This window comes from Oncorhynchus nerka, linkage group LG21 (genome assembly GCF_034236695.1).
Source record: "Oncorhynchus nerka isolate Pitt River linkage group LG21, Oner_Uvic_2.0, whole genome shotgun sequence".
Lineage (NCBI taxonomy): Eukaryota > Metazoa > Chordata > Actinopteri > Salmoniformes > Salmonidae > Oncorhynchus > Oncorhynchus nerka.
In genome coordinates, this window is record NC_088416.1 from 5,738,999 (window position 1) to 5,765,517 (window position 26,519).

Sequence of the window (26,519 nt, forward strand, 5' to 3'; positions counted from 1 at the left end):
GCTTTCCCGGTGAGGCACGAGACGAGGGTGGACACCTTCTCATGGTCCAATGGAGCTGGGTGGACCGTGGCCAAATAGAGGTTTAGTTGGAGAAGGAAACCCTGGCAGTTGGCAGCACTCCCATTGTACCACTGTGGCATGAAGAGACGGATCCCACTGGGTTCAGGCGGGAAAGGGTCGCTCAGGATAGACTCCGGTTGTGCTGGTGGAGGCGCTGGAAGAACTCCCTGTCTCTCCCAGCTGTCCATTGTCTGGACAACGAGATCCATGGCAGCGCCCAGATGGTAAAGCATTTCCGCATGCTCCTGGACGCGCTCCTCCACCTCCATGGCCGGGGTACCTTCTCCTGCTGACTCCATATTATGGTCAGAGATTCTGTAATGTCGTGTGTGTAGGTGGCAGGGAAGTCAGGGGCAGGAGAATCGAACTTGGTATAAATGAAGTAGTTTAATAGCTTTTAACAAAACTCCAAAACCAATACATAATACACAATCATACAAAAATAAACAATCTCTGACAAGGACATGAGGGGAAACAGAGGGTTAAATACACAACATGTAATGAATGGGGTTGAAACCAGGTGTGTAGGAAGACAAGACAAAACCAATGGAAAATTAAAAATGGATCAATGATGGCTAGAAGACTGGTGACGTCGAGCACCGCCTGAACAAGGAGAGGCATCGACTTCAGCAGAAGTCGTGACATATATTTACAACACATCCAATTGGTCATACATGATTGGTCATACATGATGACTTCTTAGACAATGTACAAATGTACAGTATGATAAAAAGTAACACGCAACATTAAGTGAAGGTGAAACATGCATTTATGATGCAATTGCAGTATAGGTACTAGGTATTGAACATACTGTACAATATAAGTGGTATGTGAACATTGTACATTGAAATGAAATTTAACACACATTAGTTAGATTGACAAACCAAAACTACAGTAAGGGATTGTGCTAAAACTTGCCTTCCCTGAAGAATTGGAATACAATGCCTGACACAATATAAAACTAGTCATAATCATGCTGGTAATTTATGTCTGTGTATGTATTTATTCATTGATCTGTACATTGAGCTATGAACCCTCTTGACTCTCACACTTTTACATTATCCACTGAATATCATTAGCAAATCATTTAAAAATATATATCCTTATGTTTCAGTACCTATGTTTACTGTACTGAGTACCATGTGTTGGCCGGTACTCAATAATCTCATCCTGACTATGTTAAACATCTCCTCTCAGGCTCAGCCTGATCCTACACACTGATGCCACACATATTGTACTCTTCTATTCTGATCGATTCATTAACTGTAGACATACATCATTGATCCCATACAGGGATCCAACACAATGTCACAGACTGTACTAGGGTTGCAAAAACTAGGGATGCAGAAATCTGGCAACTTTCCCAAAAGTCCAAGGTTTTATAGAAATCCTGGTTGGAGAATTTTGGATTTCTTACTTATTACTTCCTGATTCAGGGAATCTTTCAACCGGATTTTCTGGAAAACCAGGGGATTTGGGGAAAGTTACTAGATGTTTGCAACCCTATCCTGTACAGGGGTCCATACATTGATTCAATACACTGTTCCTGCCTGTACACTGTTCAAATTCAGTAATGAAATACACAGTTCTTCCTATACATTGATCCATAGATTGTCCTCATGCACCGTTCTTGTACACTGATCTCATACCTTCTTCCACTGGCCACACCAGGTCTCCCTCGGTAAAGAGGTCTTGTTCAATAAAGGTTCAACAAAACAAAAATGGTCATGCAACAGCCCTCAGTGGTCGGCCATATTGGCAGGCAGCAGCTCCCTGGAGCTCTGATCCTGCTGGGGTCTGTCAGTGGTCAATCTCAGACTAACACTACTCTCCGTGGTGCTGGTGGGGTTGACCTGGAACGTACTGTGGACCGGCTGCATGGCCAGGATGAGCTGCATCTTGAAGGTCTCATTCAACACAATGTAGAGGAACGGGTTGATGCGGCTGTTATCGTAGCCCATGCTAATGGCTATGTTGTAGGCATAGGAGAAGGCTGGGCTGGAGTTCTGGACTCCAACATGAACCAGCTGGAGGATGTAGTAAGGGCCACCGCCATACGGGTTACTTTCTTGGTGCGCACCCTCAGTCTCCTGGGGGGCAAGGGGGCCACGCTGGGGGTCAAGGGGGCCACGCTGGGGGCAAGGGAGCCACGCTGGTGGCCATGTGCTTGAGGATCTTGAAAAAGACCATGCAGATGATGAGAAGCGGCAGAGCGAAAGCCAAGACAAACTGGTAGAGAGTGAACCAGTAGATGTTGGTAGACGGATCGGGAAGTAGCAGGGCACAGCCCACCAGGTCGCCAGGCAGAGGCATGAGGCCCGCGTACATCCACACCGGGATGATGGTCAGCAACGACAGCGTCCATACTGGAACGATAACCGCGGTTGCCACGCACGACGTCCGAACGTAGTTGAAGCAGATGGGGTGGACCGTGGCCAGGTACCGTGAGGATGTAGGTGCTCACGATCTGACTGTTGGGGTCCAGGGCGGTGATGACTGTGCACATAGTGGCGCCGAAGCACCACGAGCCATTGCACATCAACTGGTGGATGAGGAAGGGCATACCGACGAGGAAGAGGAGGTCGACGATGGACAGATTGAAGATGAAGATGTCGGGGACGGTCTGCTTGGCGCAGCACTTGGTCTTCTTCAGGATGGTGTAGATTACCATGCAGTTACTCATAATGCCCAGGAAACAGATGATGCCGAATATGGTGGGCAAGATGACGTTGTTGTAGTAGGCATCATGACTCCCACCTACACCTACACAAGAGCAGCAGAGGAGAATGTTATTAAAATACCGGTATGATGTGTCATATATCCATAAACCAGAACTGTCAAGCATCAATTTACATAGCCTGGCTGCCGCGACCCAGGTGGTACACTCTTACATGCTGACCACACCGTTCGCCTCGCGTGCTTGAGAGTTGCAAAATAAATGCACACATACATGTTATTAAATCATTGCACCCACACTGCTCGCACCCGTCAATAAGCATCTGTGCTAGGCGCTAAAATAGAACTTGGTTCTGACGCTTGGCATTGTGCATGATGATATTAGGCTTGTGTGCGGCTCCTCGGCCATGGAGCTGACGTTGCTTCCAAAGGCAGTTTGGAACTCGGTAGTGAGTGTTGCAACCGAGGACAGACGATTTTTATGCGCTACGAGCTTCAGTACTCAGCGGTCCTGTTCTGTGAGCTTGTGTGGCCTACCACTTTGCGGCTGGGCCATTGTTGCTCCTAGACATTTCCATTTCACAATAACAGCACTTACAGTTGAGCAGCTCTAGCAGGGCAGAAAGGTGGCATTCTATGACAGTGCCACGTTGAAAGTCATTGAGCTCTTCAATAAAGGCCATTCTACTGCCAATGTTTGTCTTTGGAGATTGCATGGCTGTGTGGTCGATTTTATACACCTGTCAGCAACAGGTGTGGCTGAAATAGACAAATCCACTCATTTGTAGTGGTGTCAACATACTTTTGGCCATGTAGTGTATAAAGCGATCTGTGCATTTGAACAAATGCATAAATACACCAATTTCAGGTTTCCATGTAAAAATTGAATGACCACTGCTGCATCTCCTGCCACTGTTTTGAACAGATTAGATTATACTATAATAAACAAAAAATATAAACGCAACATGCAATGTGTTGTTCCCATCTTTCATGAGACCTAGCTTTATACAGTGTGTAGCTCCCTTCAGTAACCACGAGCACAACCGTTCCTTGATTTTAACTGGCGGCTTTATTCTGTAGTTTTAGTCAGAATTATCACCTTCCGTGAGAACTATAAAGTAAATGAAAAATACAGTTAAGCACACTCTTACAACCTTATCTTACGAGTGACTTATTAGCTTGGTATAACTCTGAAGTGCTTACATACATAACAGTTTAACCGGCGTTATAATGGGTTCAGAATAAACACATGAATAAAGGAAAAAATACCTCATTGGCTGCTTATTACAGAAGGGAGGAAATCAAACTTCACACTTATTATTCCTGGCATGAATTCACACTTCATCCTAACATACACTCTTCAACCTTTATGAACTACACCCGATGACATGAAAACTTAGCTAACGCAGCGCAGGATTGCCTTCCCTCCAAAAGTGTGTTGCTACAATAAGGATCCCCGTTACAACAGTATTAGCTACGTAGTTCCACTTGTATTATCATTTCCCCCGCACAGCGGACACGTAAACAATTCAAACAAAAGACAACGACATAACCTGTAAGTCTAACTGTCAGTTACACTCCCACCAATCACCGGTGATTTCTGTGAAAGGGGTCTGCAGGTTTCTTGATCGGCTTCCAGGAGGGTGACTGTCTTATGGATGGGCCTCTCCAGATAGGTGGGTTTGGTGATGTGTTTACCTCTCTCATCTAGGGTTGAGTCGCTGATCAGTAACTTGAATCTTCTCACCCGGCCATCCTGTCCCGGGTACACTTCTGTAACCTTTGCCAATTTCCACTGGTTGCGTGGTGCAGTATCATCTTGCAAGATGACAATGTTATTAATCCTTGCGTTTCTTCTGTCTTTGTTCCATTTCTGTCATTGTTGATTGTTCTGAGGTATGAGCACTCTCCATAACATGAGGTACTAGCGTCGGAGAAGTGATGGAGCTCATAACTCTGCACCTCCTTGAAACTTGATGGCCAGTAGCCTCGTTGGATCCTTACTTCAGACAAGTTTTGTAGACCTTGGAGCCAGAATTCCCACTGGGAACGTAGGTCATCTGGAAGGGGGTCATCCCAGTCGATTTTGTCACGACACATCCGCTGCAAGATCTGCTTCCCTGCCAGGACAAAGGGTGCCACAAACCCAAGCAGATCATATACAGAGGCTACTGTAGACAACACTCCTCTTCTTGTGAGTGGGCGTTCTTTGACAACTACTCTAAACTGGAACTCGTCTGATGCGACACACCACAGTACACCAAGCGCTCTCTCCATGTGTGGTTCACCCAGAGCCATATCCAGGTCTTTGGCACCCTCGGCACATTCTTTTTTGGGAATTGTGGCTATAACTTCATTGCTGTTAGAGATAAACTTGTGCAACCGAAGTTTGCCGATGCTGCAAAGCTCTCTTGCTTCTTTCACCAGCTGGGCCGCTTCAGCTTCAGATGATACGCTCGTCAACCCATCATCAACATAAAAGTTCCTTTCTATGAACTGGATAGACTTCTCGCTGAAGCTTCCTCGTCCTTCGGCAGCAAGATGTTTGAGACCATAGTTGGCGCAACCAGGAGATGAAGCTGCGCCGAACAAGTGGACCTTCATACGATACACTGAGGGTTGAGACTCTAGATCTCCGTTCTCCCACCAAAGGAACCGTAGATAATCTTGATCTTCTGCTTTCACATGAAACTGGTGGAACATGCGCTCTACGTCACACATGATTGCAACTGGACCCTTATGAAAACGACAAAGGACGCCCAGCAATGTGTTTGTCAACTCTGGACCGGTAAGGAGATGATCATTCAAGGACGTCTCTCGAAACTTAGCTGAGCAGTCAAAGACGACTCGTATCTTCCCAGGCTTTTGTGGGTGATAAACCCCATGGTGCGGGATGTACCATGCTGGATGCTTGTTAATTCCCTCTTTAGAGACCTTCTCAGCATCTCCACAAGCTATAGTCTCTTCCATGAATGCTGTGTAGTCCTTGTAGTACTGCTTGTCTCTCCTTAGCCTCCTTTCCAGGCACTTGAGTCGGTGAACTGCACATGTTTTATTGTTCGGCAGATTGGGTCTTTCTTCCTTAAACGACAGCGGCATCTCATAATGTCCATTGTCCTTACGTCTGATGCCCTCTTTCATTTTCTTCAGGAACCGGATATCCTCTTGAGATATGAGGTCCTCTTCTGCAGCTCTCTCGTTGAAGTCAGATTCAAGTGTCTTGATAATGTCCAGTGTTGTGATTACCTCTCTTACACGTGTTCTACAAACATAGTGTACTTGATTTGTGAGGTTGGAAGAAGATTGAAGGCTTGGCATCACCTGTCTAACGATAACCCGATGACTCACTCCAATAGGGTCGCCATAGTCGATACATGGATTTCCATAGCCGACTATGCTCCAGCCAAGATCTGTTCTCTGAGCAAAAGGCTGATTTCCCTTACCAGACACAATTTCTCTTGGAAGGAGAGCCTGGGAGCAGTTGTAGCCAATTAAGAGACCGACATCACATCTCTGTTGAGGAGCAATCTCCTCTGCAATGTGTTCAAGATGAGACCATGCTCTTGCAGTCTCTGGAGTAGGAATATGATCTCTGTTTGCAGGAATAAACTCTCTCGAGTAGGTCGTTGGCAGAGGGATTTTCTTCTCCAAGTAAAGCCCTCTAACCTGCAAACCAGACAGCTTCTGGCAAGGCACAATGGTATTCCTTGAAGCCATTGTAGAGAGTTTCAGTTGGACTGGCTCCTTCCTTGTATTGAGAGCCTTTGTTGTCTCTTCAAGGATAAAGGTGGTGTCGCTCTGGGTGTCAAGAAGTGCATACACAAGAACTTCACGATCTGGCTCACTTGTGGTTGACACCCATACTGGAATGATTGTGGAGGTGTGAGTGTTCTTAATGTCCCTTACGACTCTGTTAGATATGGCCTCACTTGACGCTCTTGTCCCCTTATCTCGTGGGGGCTCTGTCTTCCTATCCCTTAACCTTTCTTTAGTACGATCTTCGTGCAGGCAGGATGGATGCCTCCTCTGACACGTGTCGCAGGTGTTCCTGTTATCACAATCTTTCGATCGATGCCCAGGCCTTAAACAGCCAAAGCACAATTTATTCTCTTGAACAAACTTCTGTCGCTCTGCGGTGGGCTTATCCATGAACTTCCAGCATTTGTGGAGACTGTGACCTGACTTCTCACAGAAGACACAACTAGTAACAGTATCTTTCTCATCAGCGTTAGTTGCTAATACCCTTGCTCCGGGGTTTTGAATCCTTGGCGTCTTAAGTTTCCCATCTTCACTTGGTTTCAAAGCATGAAGGGATGTTACAGGATTGCAAGCAATCTTGGCTTCTCTCGTGAGAAACTTCACAAACTGACTGAAGCTAGGAAAGATCTCTGTTTCTTCTAAGATGTCTGTGACCTTTCTATTCCATCTTGAAGTTAGCCAATCTGGAAGTTTAGCGAGGATCTTTTGGTTTTCATTACAGTCATTAAGCACCTCCATGCCCTTATTCTGAGACATAGCAGCTTCACAGCTGCGAAGAAAGTCTACAAGGTCTCTAAGTTCAAGACTGTCCTTGGATCCTATCGTAGGCCATGCATTGAGCTTATCTCTAAAAGACTTGGCGATGAAGAACTTGTTTCCGTACCTTTCTTCAAGAATGGTCCAAGCAGCATGGTAGGTTGATTCTGTTCCTAACATAAAGTAACTTTCAATGGCTTTCTTGGCAGGCCCACCGACATATTTTCTTAAGTAATATATCTTCTCAGTTGTTGGTATGTTCTTCCTGTCTATCAGAGTCTGAAAAGAGACCTTCCAGTCAGTGTACGAGAGAGGCTCTCCATTGAATGTTACTGGTTCTGGTATGGGGAGGCGGCTTTCACTGATTGCTTCCGCTAGTAACCTGAACATGGTCTTGGTGCCATCTTCTTGCTGTGTGCTTGTCACAACATGTTGTGGTGAGAGACTGTGAAATGAGCCACTTCTGTGCATGACTTCTTTCACAGATTTGCAGTTAGAGAGTAGTTCTCTCTTCTCGTCCTCTGAGTTTTCATCTTGCTCATACACTTGCATTCGCACCTTGGCAGCATTTAGTTTCTTGAGCACTTCTAGGCGCTCTAACTCTCTACGCTTGTCTTCTAGCATCCTTCGTCTGGCAGCATTTTCTACCTCTAACTTGACTCGCAGCCTAGCTTCTTCTAAGCTGCGTTTCACAGCCTCAGCTTCTTGCTCCGCTGTCCTCTTCTTATCTTCATCTTCGAGTCTCTGAAGCTCTTCTAGTTGGCGTTCTTGCTTAACCATTACTTCTAAAGCTGCTTGGTTAGCAGCAACTTCTGCCGCAGCCTCTTGTCTCTTGACAGATGACACGCTTGAGCGTCTGGAGTTGACGTTTGAGTTGCTTTGAGACTGGGAGGAAGCACTTGAGGGCTGATAGTTGAGACTTGACTTATGTGAGAGTTCGGACATGCACAAGGAATTGCTGTCCTTCCAGTGCAACTCTATCTGGTTACTTTGACCTTCTTCCCTGCCTTTTAAATGACACCTTACAGTCTTGATAATAGACATTGTAACTGCTTCACAAGTATCAACTCTGCGTCGTATATCGTTGTCGGGAATGTCGATTTGACGCAAATTTACATAGACAAGGTTTAGCTCTGTAGAGGTATGGCTAATCTTGTTTAAGAGGTCTTCTAGTAGATCTTCAGAGCAACAGGCTGTCAGTGACAGTTTTGCTTCCTTTACCAGAGCCTTCCACTTCTCATAGCTGACCCTGAAACGATGTTCGAGCTGTCTCCACCTTTCGTCGCGCAGTTCTCTGCCCTTTTCAGTTAACCTGCTATCTCATTAGCAGCCTCTGTATCATCATTCACTGGCCGAAGTGACTCCACACCAGTCTGGGCCTCTTCCTGCTGTTCTGTTTGTTCTGATGAAGGCTTGAAGTTTGCGAGGTGTTGCTGCAGCTGCTCAACTTGACCCACCCCATCTCTATCACCTTTAGTGAAACTACCTCTTTCTGACATTCTAAATCAAGTCAAATCAATTCTAGCTAAGGTTTGGATAAGTGAGTAGGTAATTTATACTCTAATTCACTGTAATTTAAACCTATACATAAACATGTATAATGCTTGTAACAAAGGCTTGAACAAACACCTTACCAAACAATTACACTATTAACGTACAGGTGAAATATAATTAATAGGTGTACACTGACCCTTAATGTTTTGCAACTATCTATATATATATTTTTTTTTAGTAAGTATCAAAGAACATTTTTCCAGTAACACACATACAAACGATACATTAAGATAGAAAGAGCAAATGCATAATACCAGCGTCTTGAAATACACAACTATCTCCAGTCCTTACGACTTGTAATCTTAAAGTCTCTTATTAGCTGTTCACAAGGCTAGGACCATCTTCAAACACCTTGACTTGTACTTGCGTGTCTGACTTTCCTGTTAGTCTTGACCTTATGTTGCCTCACGATTCTTCCTTATGTGGAGATTTTCTTCTTAGTTTGCAGGTAGGTGCAAAGCTCTTATCTGGCAGAAGACAGGGTCTACCAGGATTTGGGAATCTTGTATACGTTTTACAGCGGGATGAGATTCTTCTTTCTCTCTTGCTCGTGAAGAGCATTGAGTTCTCACTTCATCCTAACATACACTCTTCAACCTTTATGAACTACACCCGATGACATGAAAACTTAGCTAACGCAGCGCAGGATTGCCTTCCCTCCAAAAGTGTGTTGCTACAATAAGGATCCCCGTTACAACAGTATTAGCTACGTAGTTCCACTTGTATTATCATTTCCCCCGCACAGCGGACACGTAAACAATTCAAACAAAAGACAACGACATAACCTGTAAGTCTAACTGTCAGTTACACAGTGTATTCACACCTAGAGCTGTGGCGGTCACAACATTTTCGTCAGCCGGTGATTGTTAAGCAAATAACTGTTGATGTCACGGTAATTGACTAACAAAGACATTTAACATCTCCAGGCTTTGGAACATCTACATTTTAAAAAGTCTAAGAAATCCTTGTAATACAGCCTAAAGCTTCACAATAAATCCATGACTTATTTTAGACAGGTCTAAAGAAATATGATATGAAGAAAATGTAGTCTATTTCAGAAGAACACAATAGTTGTCCTTATGTTCGGTCCTGATCTGTCTATGCCAAATGGCTGTGGGCTACACTAGTACATTTAGCAGACAAGATTTGCTTAGAATTCCGTGGCATTATTTTATATTATTTTATAATATTAAGAATACAATTGAACAAAGCTGAATAAAATAGAAAGGATATTTTCTCCGAACTATTTGAGGGAGTGCGCACATGCGGCTATTCTGTGCTGAGCGCTTAACAAAGAAATAGGTCCTCCTATATGCTTAATTTAGAGTTATTGTTGTAACTTTAGTTGTTCTACAAACGTTGGGCTATATGTTTAGATTTTTTATACATTGTAAGGCTGCATGATGCGACTAATGATTTGATGATTTGAAAAAAGTCGCTTGAAAGGCATGAGCTCTGCTTTATTTTTTGCGCAGGCTGTTCACACTTCATCAGTCTCTCATTCACAATTTGACAAGCACTTGGTAATGCCTCATATTTCCCAGCGGCATCCCCTCTATGCACTTAAATAGTGAATGGAGGACGCTTTTCCTGTGGTTCATATTCATGCCAGCCAGGTCGGCTATACTCCTGTTGTAAAGATAAGTGCTGTGATTAATATTAGGAAAGTTCAGAAATAAATATAGTAGGCCTAGCCTATAGAATGCTGATCAATCAATCAAATGTATTTATAAATCCCTTTTTACATCCGCCGATGTCACAAAGTGCTGTACAGAAACCCAGCCTGATCGGAGCCTCCTCTTTTTAATAAAGGCCATCACTTTGTTTACTCCCCCAATTGCCTAGCCTATAGAAATGTTGCGCAACATGAGCTCTAATGAAGTGTTTGATTAGATTTTTGATTACATTTGCATTTATGTCAGAGTGATTAGAGGGACAATAGACTGCTGAGTACCAGGCAGTTAGCACGTTTGGTAGGTTACTAATGACCATCAGCAGCGTCAGAGCTTGGAGAAGCCTAATTACGTGACTAAACACTCATGTGGAATGTGACTGTCTCCATGACTCGTGACCGCCAGTGTGGCAGTAATACGGTCACCAGAACAGCCCTATTCACACCGTTGACTTTTTACATATTTTGTTGTGTTACAGTCTGAATTTAAAAAGGATAAAATTGAGATTTGTTGTCACTGGCCTACACACAATACCCCATGATGTCAAAGTGGAATTATGTTTTTAGAAATGTTTACTAGTTAATGAAAAATTAAAAGCTGAAATGTCTTGAGTCAATAAGTATTCAACCCCTTTTTAACGGCAAGCCTAAATAAGTGCAGGAATATAAATGTGCTTAACAATTCACATAATAAGTTGCACTCTGTGTGTAATAATAGTGTTTAACATGATTTTTTGAATGAATACCTCATCTCCATACCCCACACATAAAATTATCTGTGAGGTCACTCAGTGAAATTATCTGTAAGGTCCCTCAATCGAGCAGTGGATTTCAAACAGATTCAACCACAAAAACCAGGGAGGTTTTCCAATGCCTCGCAAAGAATGGCAGCTATTGGATATCCCTTTGAGCATGGTGAAGTTATTAAATACACTTTGGATGGTCACTACAAAGATACAGGTGTCCTTCCTAACTCGATTGCCAGAGAGGAAGAAAACAGCTCAGGGATTTCACCATGAGGCCAATGGTGACTTTAAAACAGTTACAGAGTTTATTGGCTGCGATAGGAGAAAACTGGATCAACATTGTAGTTACTCCACAATACTATCCTAATTGACAGAGTGAAAAGAAAGAAGCCTGTACAGAATAAAAAAATATTCCAAAACATGCATCCTGTTTGCAACAAGACACTAAAGTAATACTGCAAAAAAATGTGGCTTGTCTTGAATACAAAGTGTTATGTTTGGGGCAATTCTAATACTACAGATTACTGAGTACCGCTCTCCATATTTACAAGCATAGTGGTGGCTGCATCATGTTATGGGTATGCTTGTAATCGTTAAGGGATGGGGAGTTTTTCAGGATAAAAAAAAACAAATTGCTAAGAACAGGCAAACTCCTAGAGGAAAACCTGGTTCAGTCTGCTTTCCACCAGACACTGGGAGATGAACCCACCTTTCAGCAGGACAATAACCTAAAACACAAAGCCAAATATACACTGGAGTTGCTACCAAGAACACAGTAAATGTTCATGAGGGGCCGAGTTACAGTTTTGACTTAAATCTGCTTGAAAATCTATGGCAAGACCTGAAAATGGTTGTCTAGCAATGATCAACAACCAGACAGAGCTTGAAGAATTTTGAAAAGAATAATGAGCAAATCTTACACAATCCAGGTGTGGAAGGCTCTTAGAGACTTACCCAGAAAGACTCACAGCTGTAATTGCTGCCAAGGGTGATTCTAATATGTATTGACTCAGGGGGTTGAACACTTCTGTTTTTCTTCCACTTTTACATAACAGAGTCAAGTGTTTTGAATACTTTCTGAAGGCACTGTGTTGCTATACCACATTCATGTCAGCTCACGGGATCAGGGGTCTTGTTGAAATCTCTCACTGTTTGGATTTGAAAACAGCCCCCCTCAGCCCCCCAATTTACTAACAGCAGAGGAACATTGTAATAAATCATGATATACAGTATAGTAGACTAAGGCAATCCATAAACCAAACCTGTGAAGATCTTTCAGTGCCCAGTAATATATATTTCAGTGCCCTTGGTATGTGCTATATACAGTATCTTTGACCATAGTTGCTAACAGTTCACAGGAATTTTCATTGCTCTTTTGAAATTAAGGTAGAGTATGAGCCATTCTGACGAAAAACAAGTCACTCAAAAAGGAAAAGGTTGACACTAGCTGTGCCTTCAGGAAGCTACTAGACAGATTTGAATTTCCCTCTGAATAACAAGTTTTACACAGAGCAGTGAAGGAAACCAACCATTTAACGTCTTCAAGGAAAAACAAATGAAATCAAAAAGAAGATGACTGTAGCTTTCATTATAGCCGACATTATGTGTGCCATAATAAGATAATGTGAAATCATTGTAGGCTATGAGTCATTTTAAAAACCCGCAAAAATTTCCGCCAGTGCAGTGACCATTACACGTTTCTACAATCTGGTTATTTAATTGCTATACTGAATAGCCAACTGTAAAAATACTTTAAATCATGATAAATGCTTACCTGTTGAAGCTTCAGGTGAGTTCACTGCAACCGGTGAGGTGTTATCAAGACCGACACATTACAGAAATCCATTGATAACTTCCAATGTAACCTCAATAAAATCTGGGTAAAGAAAAAAAGATAGTGTTAATGCTCAGGGAAAATTCTCAAGCAGTTAATAATGCAACTGTCTTGCTGTTTTTTCTAGTAGTATTAAATACACTGCTCAAAACACTGAACAATGAATGAATGAAATATTCTTATTGAATACTTTTTTCATTACATACTTGAATGTGCTGACAACAAAATCACACAAAAATAATCAATGGAAATCAAATTTATCAACCCATGGAGGTCTGGATTTGGAGTCACACTCAAAATTAAAGTGGAAAACGACACTACAGGCTGATCCAACTTTGATGTAATGTCCTTAAAACAAGTCCAAATGAGGCTCAGTAGTGTGTGTGGCCTCCACGTGCCTGTATGACCTCCTTACAATGCCTGGGCATGCTCCTGATGAGGTGGCGGATGGTCTCCTGAGGGATATCCTCCCAGAGCTGGACTAAAGCATCCGCCAACTCCTGGACAGTCTGTGGTGCTACGTGGCGTTGGTGGATGGAGCGAGACATGATGTCCCAGATATGCTCAATTGGATTCAGGTCTGGGGAACAGGCGGGCCAGTCCATAGCATCAATGCCTTCCTCTTGTAGGAGCTGCTGACACACTCCAGCCACATGAGGTCTAGCACTGTCTTGCATTAGGAGGAACCCAGGGCCAACCGCACCAGCATATGGTCTCACAAGGGGTCTGAGGATCTCATCTCGGTACCTAATGGCAGTCAGGCTACCTCTGGCGAGCACATGGAGGGCTGTGCGGCCCCCCAAAGAAATGCTACCCCACACCATGACTGACCCACTGCCAAACCGGTCATGCTGGAGGATGTTGCAGGCAGCAGAACGTTCTCCATGGCGTCTCCAGACTGTCACGTCTGTCACATGTGCTCAGTGTGAACCTGCTTTCATCTGTGAAGAGCACAGGGCGCCAGTGGCGAATTTGCCAATCTTGGTATTCTCTGGCAAATGCCAAATGTCCTGCACGGTGTTGGGCTGTAAGCACAACCCCCACTTGTGGACTTCGGGCCCTTATACCACCCTCATGGAGTCTGTTTCTGATCGTTTGAGCAGACACATGCACATTTGTGGCCTGCTGGAGGTAATTTTGCAGGGCTCTGGCAGTGCTCCTCCTGCTCCTCCTTGCACAAAGGCGGAGGTAGCGGTCCTGCTGCTGGGTTGTTGCCCTCCTACGGCCTCCTCCACGTCTCCTGATGTACTGGTCTGTCTCCTGGTAGCGCCTCCATGCTCTGGACACTACGCTGACAGACACAGCAAACCTTCTTGCCACAGCTCGCATTGATGTACCATCCTGGATGAGCTGCACTACCTGAGCCACTTGTGTGGGTTGTAAGACTCCGTCTCATGCTACCACTAGAGTGAAAGCACCGCCAACATTCAAAAGTGACCAAAACATCAGCCAGGAAGCATAGGAACTGAGAAGTGATCTGTGGTCACCACCTGCAGAACCACTCCTTTATTGGGGGTGTCTTGCTAATTGCCTATAATTTCCACCTGTTGTCTATTCCATTTGCACAACAGCATGTGAAATTTATTGTCAATCAGTGTTGCTTCCTAAGTGGACAGTTTGATTTCACAGAAGTGTGAATGACTTGGAGTTACATTGTGTTGTTTCAGTGTTCCCTTTTATTTTTTTGAGCAGTGTACCTTCAATAATGCCACTCCATTTTATTCATGAGATCCATCAAAATATAATAAACGTTTCCGCTCTTGTAGTGGACTTTACTGCTTAGTAGCATATTGTTTGCACGCGCTGGATGGAGTGGAGACAGACGCCCAGTGCCTTCAAGCTTTTTACTAGGAGACTGATAACTCTCCTGCAGCTGCACGGCGGTACTGTATAGTCTATTTGCAACTGCACTCTTCGTCTTTCATTAGCTGAGGATGAAGTTTCGAGGACAACTCCTCTGTTTAGAAGTCCAGCTGGCACCATTGATGTATACCGCTGTATCTGTTGTCTTGTCTCACATGTCGATTATTTAATGCATTTTGACAGCCACTTCAAAGATCAAGGAGGGCCAGTGTACTTTTTTTATGCTACTGAAAGCCTTAATTAAATACTGTTTCAAATGTTGTAAATATTTTGTTCCATTTTAACATGGCACCACAATAAAGGCATTTTAATGGCATGAAGAGTGGTCCTCCTTGTTCTTTGATGACCAATAGCTTAACCTGAAAGAATACCTTCACCAACATACTTCACGTTTTTTTTTAAACTGTTGCATATCCAATGCCGGACTTTATTGCTACCCATCCTTATTTTTTGTGACAAAATGACCTCGAACATGTTCCACTCATTGTGACATTTTTATGATAATTGAAAACTAATTGGGAACTTACAGGTAGCCTAACTGCGAAAAATAAAGGAAACATAAACATAAAGCATCGTAATAGGACGCTGGGCCACCAAGAGCCAGAACAGCTTCAATGCACCTTGGTTGGCATTATTGTGTGTCGTAGAAGTGACGCCATCGAACGTCAGACAATGCCTACAAGTGTCTGGAACTAAATTTGGAAGGATGCAGCCATAGAGATCCTAACACGGAACCCAAACCGACTGCCGCACACGCGCATAAATGTATTTTGTCCCCCCACACCAAACACGATCACAACACGCAGGGTAAACTATCAAAACAAACTGAACCAATTATATTAATTTGATCGAAAAAGCATTAAACATTTATGGCAATTTAGCTAGCTAGTTTGCTGTTGCTAGTTAATTTGTCCTGGGATATAAACATTGAGTTGTTATTTTACCTGAAATGCACAAGGTTCCTCAACTCCACCAATTAATCCACACATAAAATGGTTAAACGAATCGTTTCTACTCATCTCTCTTCCTTCCAGCCTTTTTCTTCTCTTGACTTTATATTGCGATTGGCAACTTTCATAAATTAGGTAACCGCCACTGACCTATTTCGTCTTTCAGTCACCCACGTGGGTATAACCAATGAGGAGATGGCACCTGCTTCTATAAACCAATGAGGAGATGGGAGAGGCAGGACTTGCAGCGCGATCTGCGTCAGAAATAGAACTGACTTCTATTTTAGCCCTTGGCCACGCAGACCCTCGTTGGCGCGTACGAGCAGTGTGGGTGCAATAATTGAATAATATAGATTTATTTCAAAATGTATTTTGCAACGCTCCCGGATGCGACGCGAGCGGCGTAGTCAGTCTGTAAGTGTTCTAATTGCTATGGATGCAACACCATTCTTCCACAAATTCCATTTGGTGTCTTGTTGATGGTGGTGAACATATTATTAATTATACCGTGAGGTTCGAGGCCTAACAGTAAAGAGGTATAGTGTAACAGTGTAGTATAGTGTAACAGTATAACAGTAACAGTATAACAGTAACAGTATAACAATAGTGTAACAGTATATTTGTTTGTATTACCTTTTCATTTGGCATGAACACAACCATCATGATGTTTTCATCTTATTGTCAAACAAATCATTTCAAAAAGTAACTATCAGCAGACATAAAAATAATCACTAAAAATAGAATGTGGTGTATTGAGAAATGAATTATGTGTTAATGAGTTTAGATTTAAAATGGTTGCAAATAGCCAATGGGATTTGCATGCAGGGGTTGAGTTATTTGAATTAACAAATGACAATGGGGTTTCCGTTCTGGCATTGAAGTGATTGGATTACAAGATGCAAGGGTGGGTAAAGTTCAATGATGTATTGGTGAGTTGGGCTGAAGACACTGCAGAGAGTGGTCGACTGGAGTAGGTTAAGAAGAACGTTAAATACACTGCTCAAAAAAATAAAGGGAACACTTAAACAACACAATGTAACTCCAAGTCAATCACACTTCTGTGAAATCAAACGGTCCACTTAGGAAACCAAACTGATTGACAATAAATTTCACATGCTGTTGTGCAAATGGAATAGTCAACAGGTGGAAATTATAGGCAATTAGCAAGACACCCCCAATAAAGGAGTGGTTCTGCAGGTGGCGACCACAGACCACTTCTCAGTTCCTATGCTTCCTGGCTGATGTTTTGGTCACTTTTGAATGCTGGCGGTGCTTTCACTCTAGTGGTAGCATGAGACGGAGTCTACAACCCACACAAGTGGCTCAGGTAGTGCAGCTCATCCAGGATGATACATCAATGCGAGCTGTGGCAAGAAGGTTTGCTGTGTCTGTCAGCGTAGTGTCTAGAGCATGGAGGCGCTACCAGGAGACAGGCCAGTACATCAGGAGATGTGGAGGAGGCCGTAGGAGGGCAACAACCCAGCAGCAGGACTGCTACCTCCGCCTTTGTGCAAGGAGGAGCAGGAGGAACACTGCCAGAGCCCTGCAAAATTACCTCCAGCAGGCCACAAATGTGCATGTGTCTGCTCAAACGGTCAGAAACAGTGGTATGAGGGCCCGAAGTCCACTTACAGTCCAACACCGTGCAGGATGTTTGGCATTTGCTAGAGAACACCAAGATGAGGTAGCCTGACTGCCATTAGGTACCGAGATGAGATCCTCAGACTCCTTGTGAGACCATATGCTGGTGCGGTTGGCCCTGGGTTCCTCCTAATGCAAGACAGTGCTAGACCTCATGTGGCTGGAATGTGTCAGCAGTTCCTGCAAGAGGAAGGTATTGATGATATGGACTGGCCTGCCCGTTCCCCAGACCTGAATCCAATTGAGCACATCTGGGACATCATGTCTCGCTCCATCCACCAACGCCACGTTGCACCACAGACTGTCCAGGAGTTGGCGGATGCTTTAGTCCAGGTCTGGGAGGAGATCCCTCAGGAGACCATCCGCCACCTCATCAGGAGCATGCCCAGGCGTTGTAGGGAGGTCATACAGGCACGTGTATTCAGACCTTTTGCTGAGACTCGAAATTGAGCTCAGGTGCATCCTGTTTCCATTGATCACCCTTGAGATGTTTCTACAACTTGATTGGAGTCCGCCTGTGGTAAATTCAATTGATTGGACATGATTTGGAAAGGCACACACCTGTCAATATAAGGTTCCACAGTTGAAAGCGCATGTCAGAGAAAAAAAACAAACCATGAGGTCGAAGGAATTGTCCGTAGAGCTCTGAGACAGGATTGTGTTGAGGCACAGATCTGGGGAAGGGTACCATCAACAACAATTCTGCAGCATTGAAGGTCCCCAAGAACACAGTGGCCTCCATCATTCTTAAATGGAAGAAGTTTGGAACCACCAAGACTCTTCCTAGAGCTGGCCGCCCGGCCAAACTGCGCAATTGGGGGAGAAGGGCCTTGGTCAGGGAGGTGACCATGAACACCATGGTCACTCTGACAGGGCTCTAGAATTCCTCTGTGGAGATGGGAGAAGCTTCCAGAAGGACAATCATCTCTGCAGCACTCCACCAATCAGGCCTTTATGGAGGAGTCCAAGGCTTTTACTTGCGACATGTTGTTAAATGCACGAAAGAGAAACAATGGGAACATATTGAAGATGTGCATGTTTATCCCAGAATCTTTTCACATGTCTGTTTTCAAAGGATGGAGCTAAGAACATGAACAACTTCACAGTTAAGAACACTATAACAACTTGAGGGATTGCTATTTAAGTCAGAAAAGTATACCCATATGATAGGTAAGATATACAAAGATATACAAAACCTTACAGAAAACAATATTAACTATTAGAACCAAGACTATTGGAACCAACCTTTTGTGGTGTTGTTCCCATGTCCGTTGGGCTTGTGAGTACCTGTGCCTTGTGGTTTCGGCTTTCGTGCTTTGTGTATTGTGTACTCGTTACTACGGGTCTCGTCCCGTGTATTGTTGTGCACTTGTTATTACGGGTCTCGTCCCGTGTATTGTTGTGCACTTGTTATTACGGGTCTCGTCCCGTGTATTGTTGTGCACTTGTTATTACGGGTCTCGTCCCGTGTATTGTTGTGCACTTGTTATTACGGGTCTCGTCCCGTGTATTGTTGTGCACTTGTTATTACGGGTCTCGTCCCGTGTATTGTTGTGCACTTGTTATTACGGGTCTCGTCCCGTGTATTGTTGTGCACTTGTTATTACGGGTCTCGTCCCGTGTATTGCTATTCAGGGTAATGTCCCGTGTATTTATTAGAGGTTTAACCTCACTGTTTTGTTTGGGTTACATCCCAGAGTGTTTTTGTATACCTGTTTGTTTTGGGCTTCGTCCCGATGCCTTTTCATGGCATGTTGTATTTTTGGGTGGAGTATTAAAACCCCTTATTACGTATTCCTGCGGCTGTCTCCAATCATTTATACAACGTGACCGTGACTAACAAAATCAATGGGTCCCCCTGGAGCTCAGGTCCCCAGGGCACATCCAATTAAAAACTTGTTAGCTGACATGGCTAGTTGTCCGTGACTGACCAAACAAGAGAAACTGTTGATACAACAAAATGTAGAACTTTTGCACCTTGTGTATTCTACTATTCTCGACTGAGTTCCTAAACAAATTAAAAGTTTGATATGTTTATGTCTGGAGCTGGTCTGTAACTAAATTAATGTACAGAATTGATTATACAAGAGACAAAATTCACAAACTAAAACTAACAGTGACTCAACTGCCTTCTGCAGTGCCATAATGTCCAAAAGTTGTGGATGGAGTTAGAAAGTTGGCTGTCAGAAGTTTTAAATCAAATCAAATCAAATTTATTTATATAGCCCTTCGTACATCAGCTGATATCTCAAAGTGCTGTACAGAAACCCAGCCTAAAACCCCAAACAGCAAACAATGCAGGTGTAAAAGCACGGTTTTACAGTATAAATGTACTTTTAGTCCGTCTATATGCATATTTCAAGACATGGCATATGAGGGTGTGGTGAGGTACCAGAATGCAATAGAAAATCATCTTTATAATAAAGCAAGTCATGCATATCATCACATTTGAGTAGTGGCGTAGAGTAGAGGCACTTACAGAAGTTACACACATGGGAAGAAAATGTTGTGGCCTAGTGTCCGGGAAATGTTGTGGCCTAGTGTCCGGGAAATGTTGTGGCCTAGTGTCCGGGAAATGTTGTGGCCTAGTGTCCGGGAAATGTTGTGGCCTAGTGTCCGGGAAATGTTGTGGCCTAGTGTCCGGGAAATGTTGTGGCCTAGTGTCTGGGAAATGTTGTGGCCTAGTGTCCGGGAAATGTTGTGGCCTAGTGTCCGGGAAATGTTGTGGCCTTGTGTCCGGGAAATGTTGTGGCCTAGTGTCCGGGAAATGTTGTGGCCTAGTGTCCGGGAAATGTTGTGCCTAGTGTCCGGGAAATGTTGTGGCCTAGTGTCCGGGAAATGTTGTGGCCTAGTGTCTGGGAAATGTTGTGGCCTAGTGTCCGGGAAATGTTGTGGCCTAGTGTCCGGGAAATGTTGTGGCCTAGTGTCCGGGAAATGTTGTGGCCTAGTGTCCGGGAAATGTTGTGGCCTAGTGTCTGGGAAATGTTGTGGCCTAGTGTCCGGGAAATGTTGTGGCCTAGTGTCCGGGAAATGTTGTGGCCTTGTGTCCGGGAAATGTTGTGGCCTAGTGTCCGGGAAATGTTGTGGCCTAGTGTCCGGGAAATGTTGTGGCCTAGTGTCCGGGAAATGTTGTGGCCTAGTGTCCGGGAAATGTTGTGGCCTAGTGTCCGGGAAATGTTGTGGCCTAGTGTCCGGGAAATGTTGTGGCCTAGTGTCTGGGAAATGTTGTGGCCTAGTGTCCGGGAAATGTTGTGGCCTAGTGTCCGGGAAATGTTGTGGTCTAGTGTCCGGGAAATGTTGTGGCCTAGTGTCCGGGAAATGTTGTGGCCTAGTGTCCGGGAAATGTTGTGCCTAGTGTCCGGGAAATGTTGTGGCCTAGTGTCCGGGAAATGTTGTGCCTAGTGTCCGGGAAATGTTGTGGCCTAGTGTCCGGGAAATGTTGTGGCCTAGTGTCCGGGAAATGTTGTGGCCTTGTGTCCGGGAAATGTTGTGGCCTAGTGTCCGGGAAATGTTGTGGCCTAGTGTCCGGGAAATGTTGTGGCCTAGTGTCCGGGAAATGTTGGGCCTTTTATAAACGCATTTCATGCAATTCTACGTCATTTTAGAAGACTGGAGACTTTGGCATAATCGTTTTTAATTCTGCGTTTCAAAAAACTGGTAATTAGGAGTTGGGAAAGTCTCCGACTTCAGTGTGTTCAAGGCAACTGAGAAATCGGGGAAAAACAAGTTCCCGACTGGGAATATTAGTTTAACGGTCATCCAACTCAAAATTATAGTCCTAAAAATGCTTTCTAGTTCCACTGACTCACCCAATGAGTCTTGCTGGTGATGGCATATGAGCTCATGGAAAAAGCCTTTCTGTCTCTTGCGCTCTCATTTTACTTTGTAAAACAATATTTGGAAGTTGATCTGATTGCTGATGGCAATGCTGGACGCCCGATGTCTATAGTGTTGCAGGGCAGTAAGCATGATGGGATGTTAATTGCTTAATTCACTCGGGAACCACACCTGTGTGGAAGCACCTGCATTCAATATATTTTGTATCCCTAATTTATTAAAGTGTTAAATCCATTTTTGGGGGCAATTACCTGTATGTAGCCTATCCAATTATATGCATATTCTTTCTCCTGTATCATTTTACAATTTATTCTAATTTTGTACCACTAGATGGCCAAGTAATCCCTGCTATGGAGTCAATGGTTGGAATTGCACACCTATTAGGCCGACATGTACCTTACACCTTATGACAAGTCTACAACAGGTGAGGTCTAGAGCCAAACTAAATGTTGTCTTCTACTCTTCACACATGTATATTCATGCAAAAGTGTGTGTTTGTGTGTGTGAGAGAGAGCGATCATTAGAAAACGAAAATATAATTACTTGTCACATTGGAAAGAACTAACCAAAAAAAACAGGTGGAAACTGAGATGCACTTTCTAACCTCCTGCCAAATGTATAACTCATGTAAAAAAAAATGTATCCTTTATTTAACTAGGCAATTCAGTTAAGAACACATTTGTAGTTACAATGACGGCCAACCAAACGGCAGGGACGGGGGCTGGAATTAAAAATACAAATAAATTAAATAAAAATATAGGACAAAATACATACATCACAACAAGAGAGACAACACAACACTACATAAAGAGGTAGCTAAGACAACATAGCATGGCAGCAACACAACACTACATAAAGAGGTAGCTAAGACAACATAGCATGGCAGCAACACAACACTACATAAAGAGGTAGCTAAGACAACATAGCATGGCAGCAACACAACACTACATAAAGAGGTAGCTAAGACAACATAGCATGGCAGCAACACAACATGACAACATGGCAGCAGCACAACATGGTAGCAGCACAAAACAGGGTGCAAATTGGGCACAGACAACAGCACAAAAGGGCAAGAAGGTAGAGACAACAGTACATCACGCAAAGCAGCCTCAACTGTCAGTACGAGTGTCCATAATTGAGTCTTTGAATGAAGAGATTGAGATCAAATGGTCCAGTTTGAGTGTGCTTTGCCGCTCGTTCCAGTCGCGAGCTGCAGCGAATTAAAAGACGAGCAAGCCAGGGATGTGTGTGCTTGGTGGACCTTTAACAGAATGTGACTGGCAGACGGGTGTTTTATGTGGAGGATGAGGGATGCAGTAGATATCTCAGATAGGGTGGAGGGAGGCCTAAGAGGGTTTTATAAATAAGCATCAACCAGTGGGTCTTGCGACGGGTACACAGAGATTGCCAGTTTACAGAGGAGTTTAGAGTGCAGTGATGTGTCCATATAAGGAGCATTGCCAATGCCAATTAGAGACACATATTTCCCTCAGATTACACTGACCCACAAAGAATTTGAAAACAAATCCAATTTTGATGAACTATTGGGTTAAATACCACAGTGTGCCATCACAGCAGCAAGATGTGTGACCTGTTGCCACAAAAGGACAACCAGTGAAGCTAAAAATCCATTTAAAAAAACAAACTATATTCATCTGTCTAATTATTTTCGCTTTTGTACTTTTCACATTGTTACAACACTGCGCATAGCCAGAAGTATAACATTTAAAATGTCTCTATTCTTTAAGAAACTTTTGAGAGTTTGTTTACTGTTAATTTATGATTGTTTATTTCACTTTTGTTTATTTTCTATTCCACTTCCATTGGCAATCTAAACATGTTACCCCTGCCAATAAAGCCCTTTGAATTGCAAAGAGAGAGAGAGAGGGCGGAGCAGTGGAACAGGGGAGTGGGCAAATTTCTGTGCAGATTTAAGTAATCCCAAAATGTCGCGATAGGAAGCTTCCTATATACAGAGCTCACGTTCTAGGAAGTGGATAGCCTACTAATAACACGTTTTTTTGTATAATTCCAAGGGATAGCAAGTAGAAAACAAGGTAACATTAAATGAGTGTAGGTGGACAAGGCTACTTCGGAGACCTGAACAGTTTCACTTCAAGCAAGACCTGGTGGGCCATCGATCACTTTAAAAAAAATGATTTAGCCTATATTCTTGTTTAATTAACCTACATTGTAGGACTAGCACAACAATAGCCTAATAGTCGTATCTACGTAATCTTTCTTCTGTTGGAGCTAAAGTAGGCCTACAAGTCTCATTTCGTAGTTTTAGCAATTGTGACAATTAGGTTACTTTTAACTTTGTAACAAACTGTTGCTTGTCAAATTTGGAAACAATAAATTGTAACAATGCAATAAATATCACAGCTTTGTTTTTACTCCACAATGTTTCACTCAAATTAGCTGGAAAGGTATACAAAATGAGGACTTGGCTAATGGCAAGGAAAGAGGGCATAAAATATTGTACGCGACATAAAACGATTTTGAGTCGAAACTAGACATTCTACATTTAGCTCGAGGTTTGAGTCATCAACCACATCTGCCTGTCAAAAAATCCTCTACAAAGCGTGTAAATTAGCAATCCCATTGGTTTTGCACAGCTACAGAAGACCTATTGGATATGACAGTATTCTCACATCCGATTGGTCAATTGTGGAGATGATGTGCTTTAGTTGGCCTGAGGAGACGTCAATCAGATTATATATTTCCTCTCCTGATTGTGCGAGCGTCAGAATGCTAGTATTGTCTATGGGCGCGGCATCACATCACAAACTATCATATTAGTCCATTGTTTTTCGTTGTTGGTTAATGTTAATTTGCTGCTACATAGTCTCTGGTTCTCTATCTGCGTTCTTGTTCACAGGTTTGTAGCGGCGTGCAGTGAGGGTATTTGCGCTACTCGGAGTGACTGGTCAGACCAGGGGGAAAACGGGACCGGAGCTGTTCTGTTTTTTTTCTTCTGACATTGTTCATAATTTTCATCATTCCTTTGAGGAATAAACTCAATTGAAAGACTTCAGAAGGGTACTTGTGCATTCATCAACACAGCATACAGGTGTTCCAACAATCCTCACCATGGAGGCCATTGCCAAATACGATTTCAAAGCCACTGCAGATGATGAGTTGAGTTTTAAACGTGGAGAAACGTTGAAGGTAAGCAGCCCATTGCTTCACTATTTATATGCTTAAATGTGTCAGATATTTTTCCTTTGTGGTTATTAATATGTCTAGTTATTACACTATTTACAATAGCCTGTTACATTTTTTGTCGTTGGTCATTTTGTGTCTTAATTTTAGACACTCCTGTAACTGGTTTTAAGGACATTATCTAAAAACGTGTAACCAGTAAGTCCCTTAATTCACTTGAATTGGTCGATATTCGATCAAGTATTTTGTAAGAGATTTTATCTTGTCTTTTCAGAGGTCTATTTATTATGATAGGCCTACATAATGAGAGGGAATATAAAGAAAAACATGTTGCATGGGTGTTATCCTTTGGTTCCAACACATTTGAATGAGGGGCAGCTAATGTCTTTGTCAATGGCAAGTCATATGGTAATCGGTGTCATGTTTTCAAGGAAAAGTTCAGCGATTGTTTCCGTACAGATATGGAAAAGGATAGCACTGGTAGTCTTTGGCAGGACACAATTCTGTCTTTCTCGCATCCTATAACAAGCATCCTATACTGTACGCCACATTTTACATGCAGTCGTCATTTTGTGTGGAGAACCAGAATGAGCAACCCCAAAATTAGTCTTTGTAGCCTATATGACAATTTTTAGTCAAAGAAATTCTACAAGAGGAGACAGAATAAGTAAGTAACCCTCCCCCTAGTTTGTTAAAAACTACACTTAATAAGCTCTTCCATTGAATCCTTTCATTATCCTCAGTAGTTCAGCAATATTGGACTACTTCTGTGGTTAAGGAGACTGTGATAATGCTGAAACAGGAAGTCTCCAGTATCATCCTTGGCTTCTATACATTTTCCCTCACTCAGTCAGAAACGGAGAAGGAAGGAGAGCTAAAGAGAGAGGATGAGCTGGCAGTATGTTTACAACCACACCCCTTCCCTTGCTGGGATTATGACAGCTCCTTCATTTCAGCGTCAGAACAGTACTTTAACAGCTCTGCTTCAAGACATGTTATAATGGTTATAAAAGCTCTATTATAGCTGAGCTTTTTGTGGCATAACTGCACGCTGACACAACTGCCTGCACTGCAATCATAATACTGGTGTCAGTTCAGGTTAAAACCATATGCAAAAAAAATAGTAATAAAAACAATATGCAGTAAAGAGAAGATTGAGAGTGAAGTGTGTGTCCGAGGTAAATGTCTGGTTGTGTGCAGTCTTGTCTTCTTTCCAGTTCCCTCTTTCAGCTGGTGTTTTGAGAACAGTCTGGCCCTGTGCTCTGTTCTCCTCTACTCTGGCAATGTACCCCGGCAACGCCATGGTCAGAGGCAGAAACAGATCCGGCGAACCAGGACAGGAATACGCATTCATATCTCCTCAAGAGAAACATCAGTTGAAGATGTTCACACTAGAAACAGGAACAAATCTGATCATGAGGCCTTAAAAGGAATATGGCCGCGAGCTGTGAAAACAGTGAACAAAGTTATCAGTCAATTTGTTGCCTGAGTCAACCTCAGTTCATCATGCAGCGGCTTTCATACTTCAAAGAGAAGCAGTGTTTGTCACGCCGTTTCTGGCTGCATCTACCGACTTAACAAGTCTGTGGTTGCCCAAGAGGAGCATCTGAAGGACAATTGGTGCGATTGCTGATCGGTGATAGGAGGCATGTGAGTGCAGGCTATATTGCATACAGTATACACTAGTCTAAGTAACCTTTACTATCCGTATAGTACATTCTGTCCCCCAAACCAATGTCCCTCCTGTATTAGCCAAGCTTTTAGCCGGCGTGACAATGACCATAGCATTTGGCAAGACGGCACAAACAAATCTGGGAGTGGGCTATATTCTAAAAGGCAAATCAATAGATTTCTTTCTTGTGTTACCTGATTTGTTCACAGAAATGAAGCTCAATGGAGAGCGAACATTCTTTATCTCAGCACTGTAGAAGTTGATGGGGAGTATGCCAGGCAGCTTGCTCCATCCCCTGGGCTTTAGGCTTCGCTCGCTCGGCGGGCGCCACATA

The 26,519-nt window shown here is 43.3% G+C and overlaps 1 protein-coding gene, 1 long non-coding RNA gene and 1 pseudogene across 2 annotated transcripts in view; 1 reads left to right on the plus strand and 2 right to left on the minus strand.

Annotated features, from left to right (window-relative positions):
• Positions 1-482: 482 nt before the first annotated feature.
• On the minus strand, positions 483-3,292 carry LOC115104404 (melanin-concentrating hormone receptor 1-like; annotated as a pseudogene).
• A 494-nt stretch (positions 3,293-3,786) lies between these two features.
• On the minus strand, positions 3,787-4,415 carry LOC135563670 (uncharacterized). The gene is made up of 2 exons (XR_010460427.1): positions 4,006-4,415; positions 3,787-3,835 (listed from the first exon to the last, which is right to left on the minus strand). It is a non-coding gene; the product is annotated as an uncharacterized LOC135563670 (long non-coding RNA).
• Positions 4,416-23,306: 18,891 nt separating this feature from the next.
• Positions 23,307-26,519, plus strand: part of LOC115103712 (growth factor receptor-bound protein 2-like) — a 39,397-nt gene continuing 36,184 nt past the window's right edge. Inside the window, exons 1-2 of the mRNA XM_029624592.2 lie at positions 23,307-23,477; positions 24,230-24,519. Of these exons, the coding sequence (XP_029480452.1) occupies positions 24,442-24,519 (78 nt within the window). The 5' untranslated portion in view covers positions 23,307-23,477; positions 24,230-24,441. The remainder of the gene's footprint in view (positions 23,478-24,229; positions 24,520-26,519) is intronic.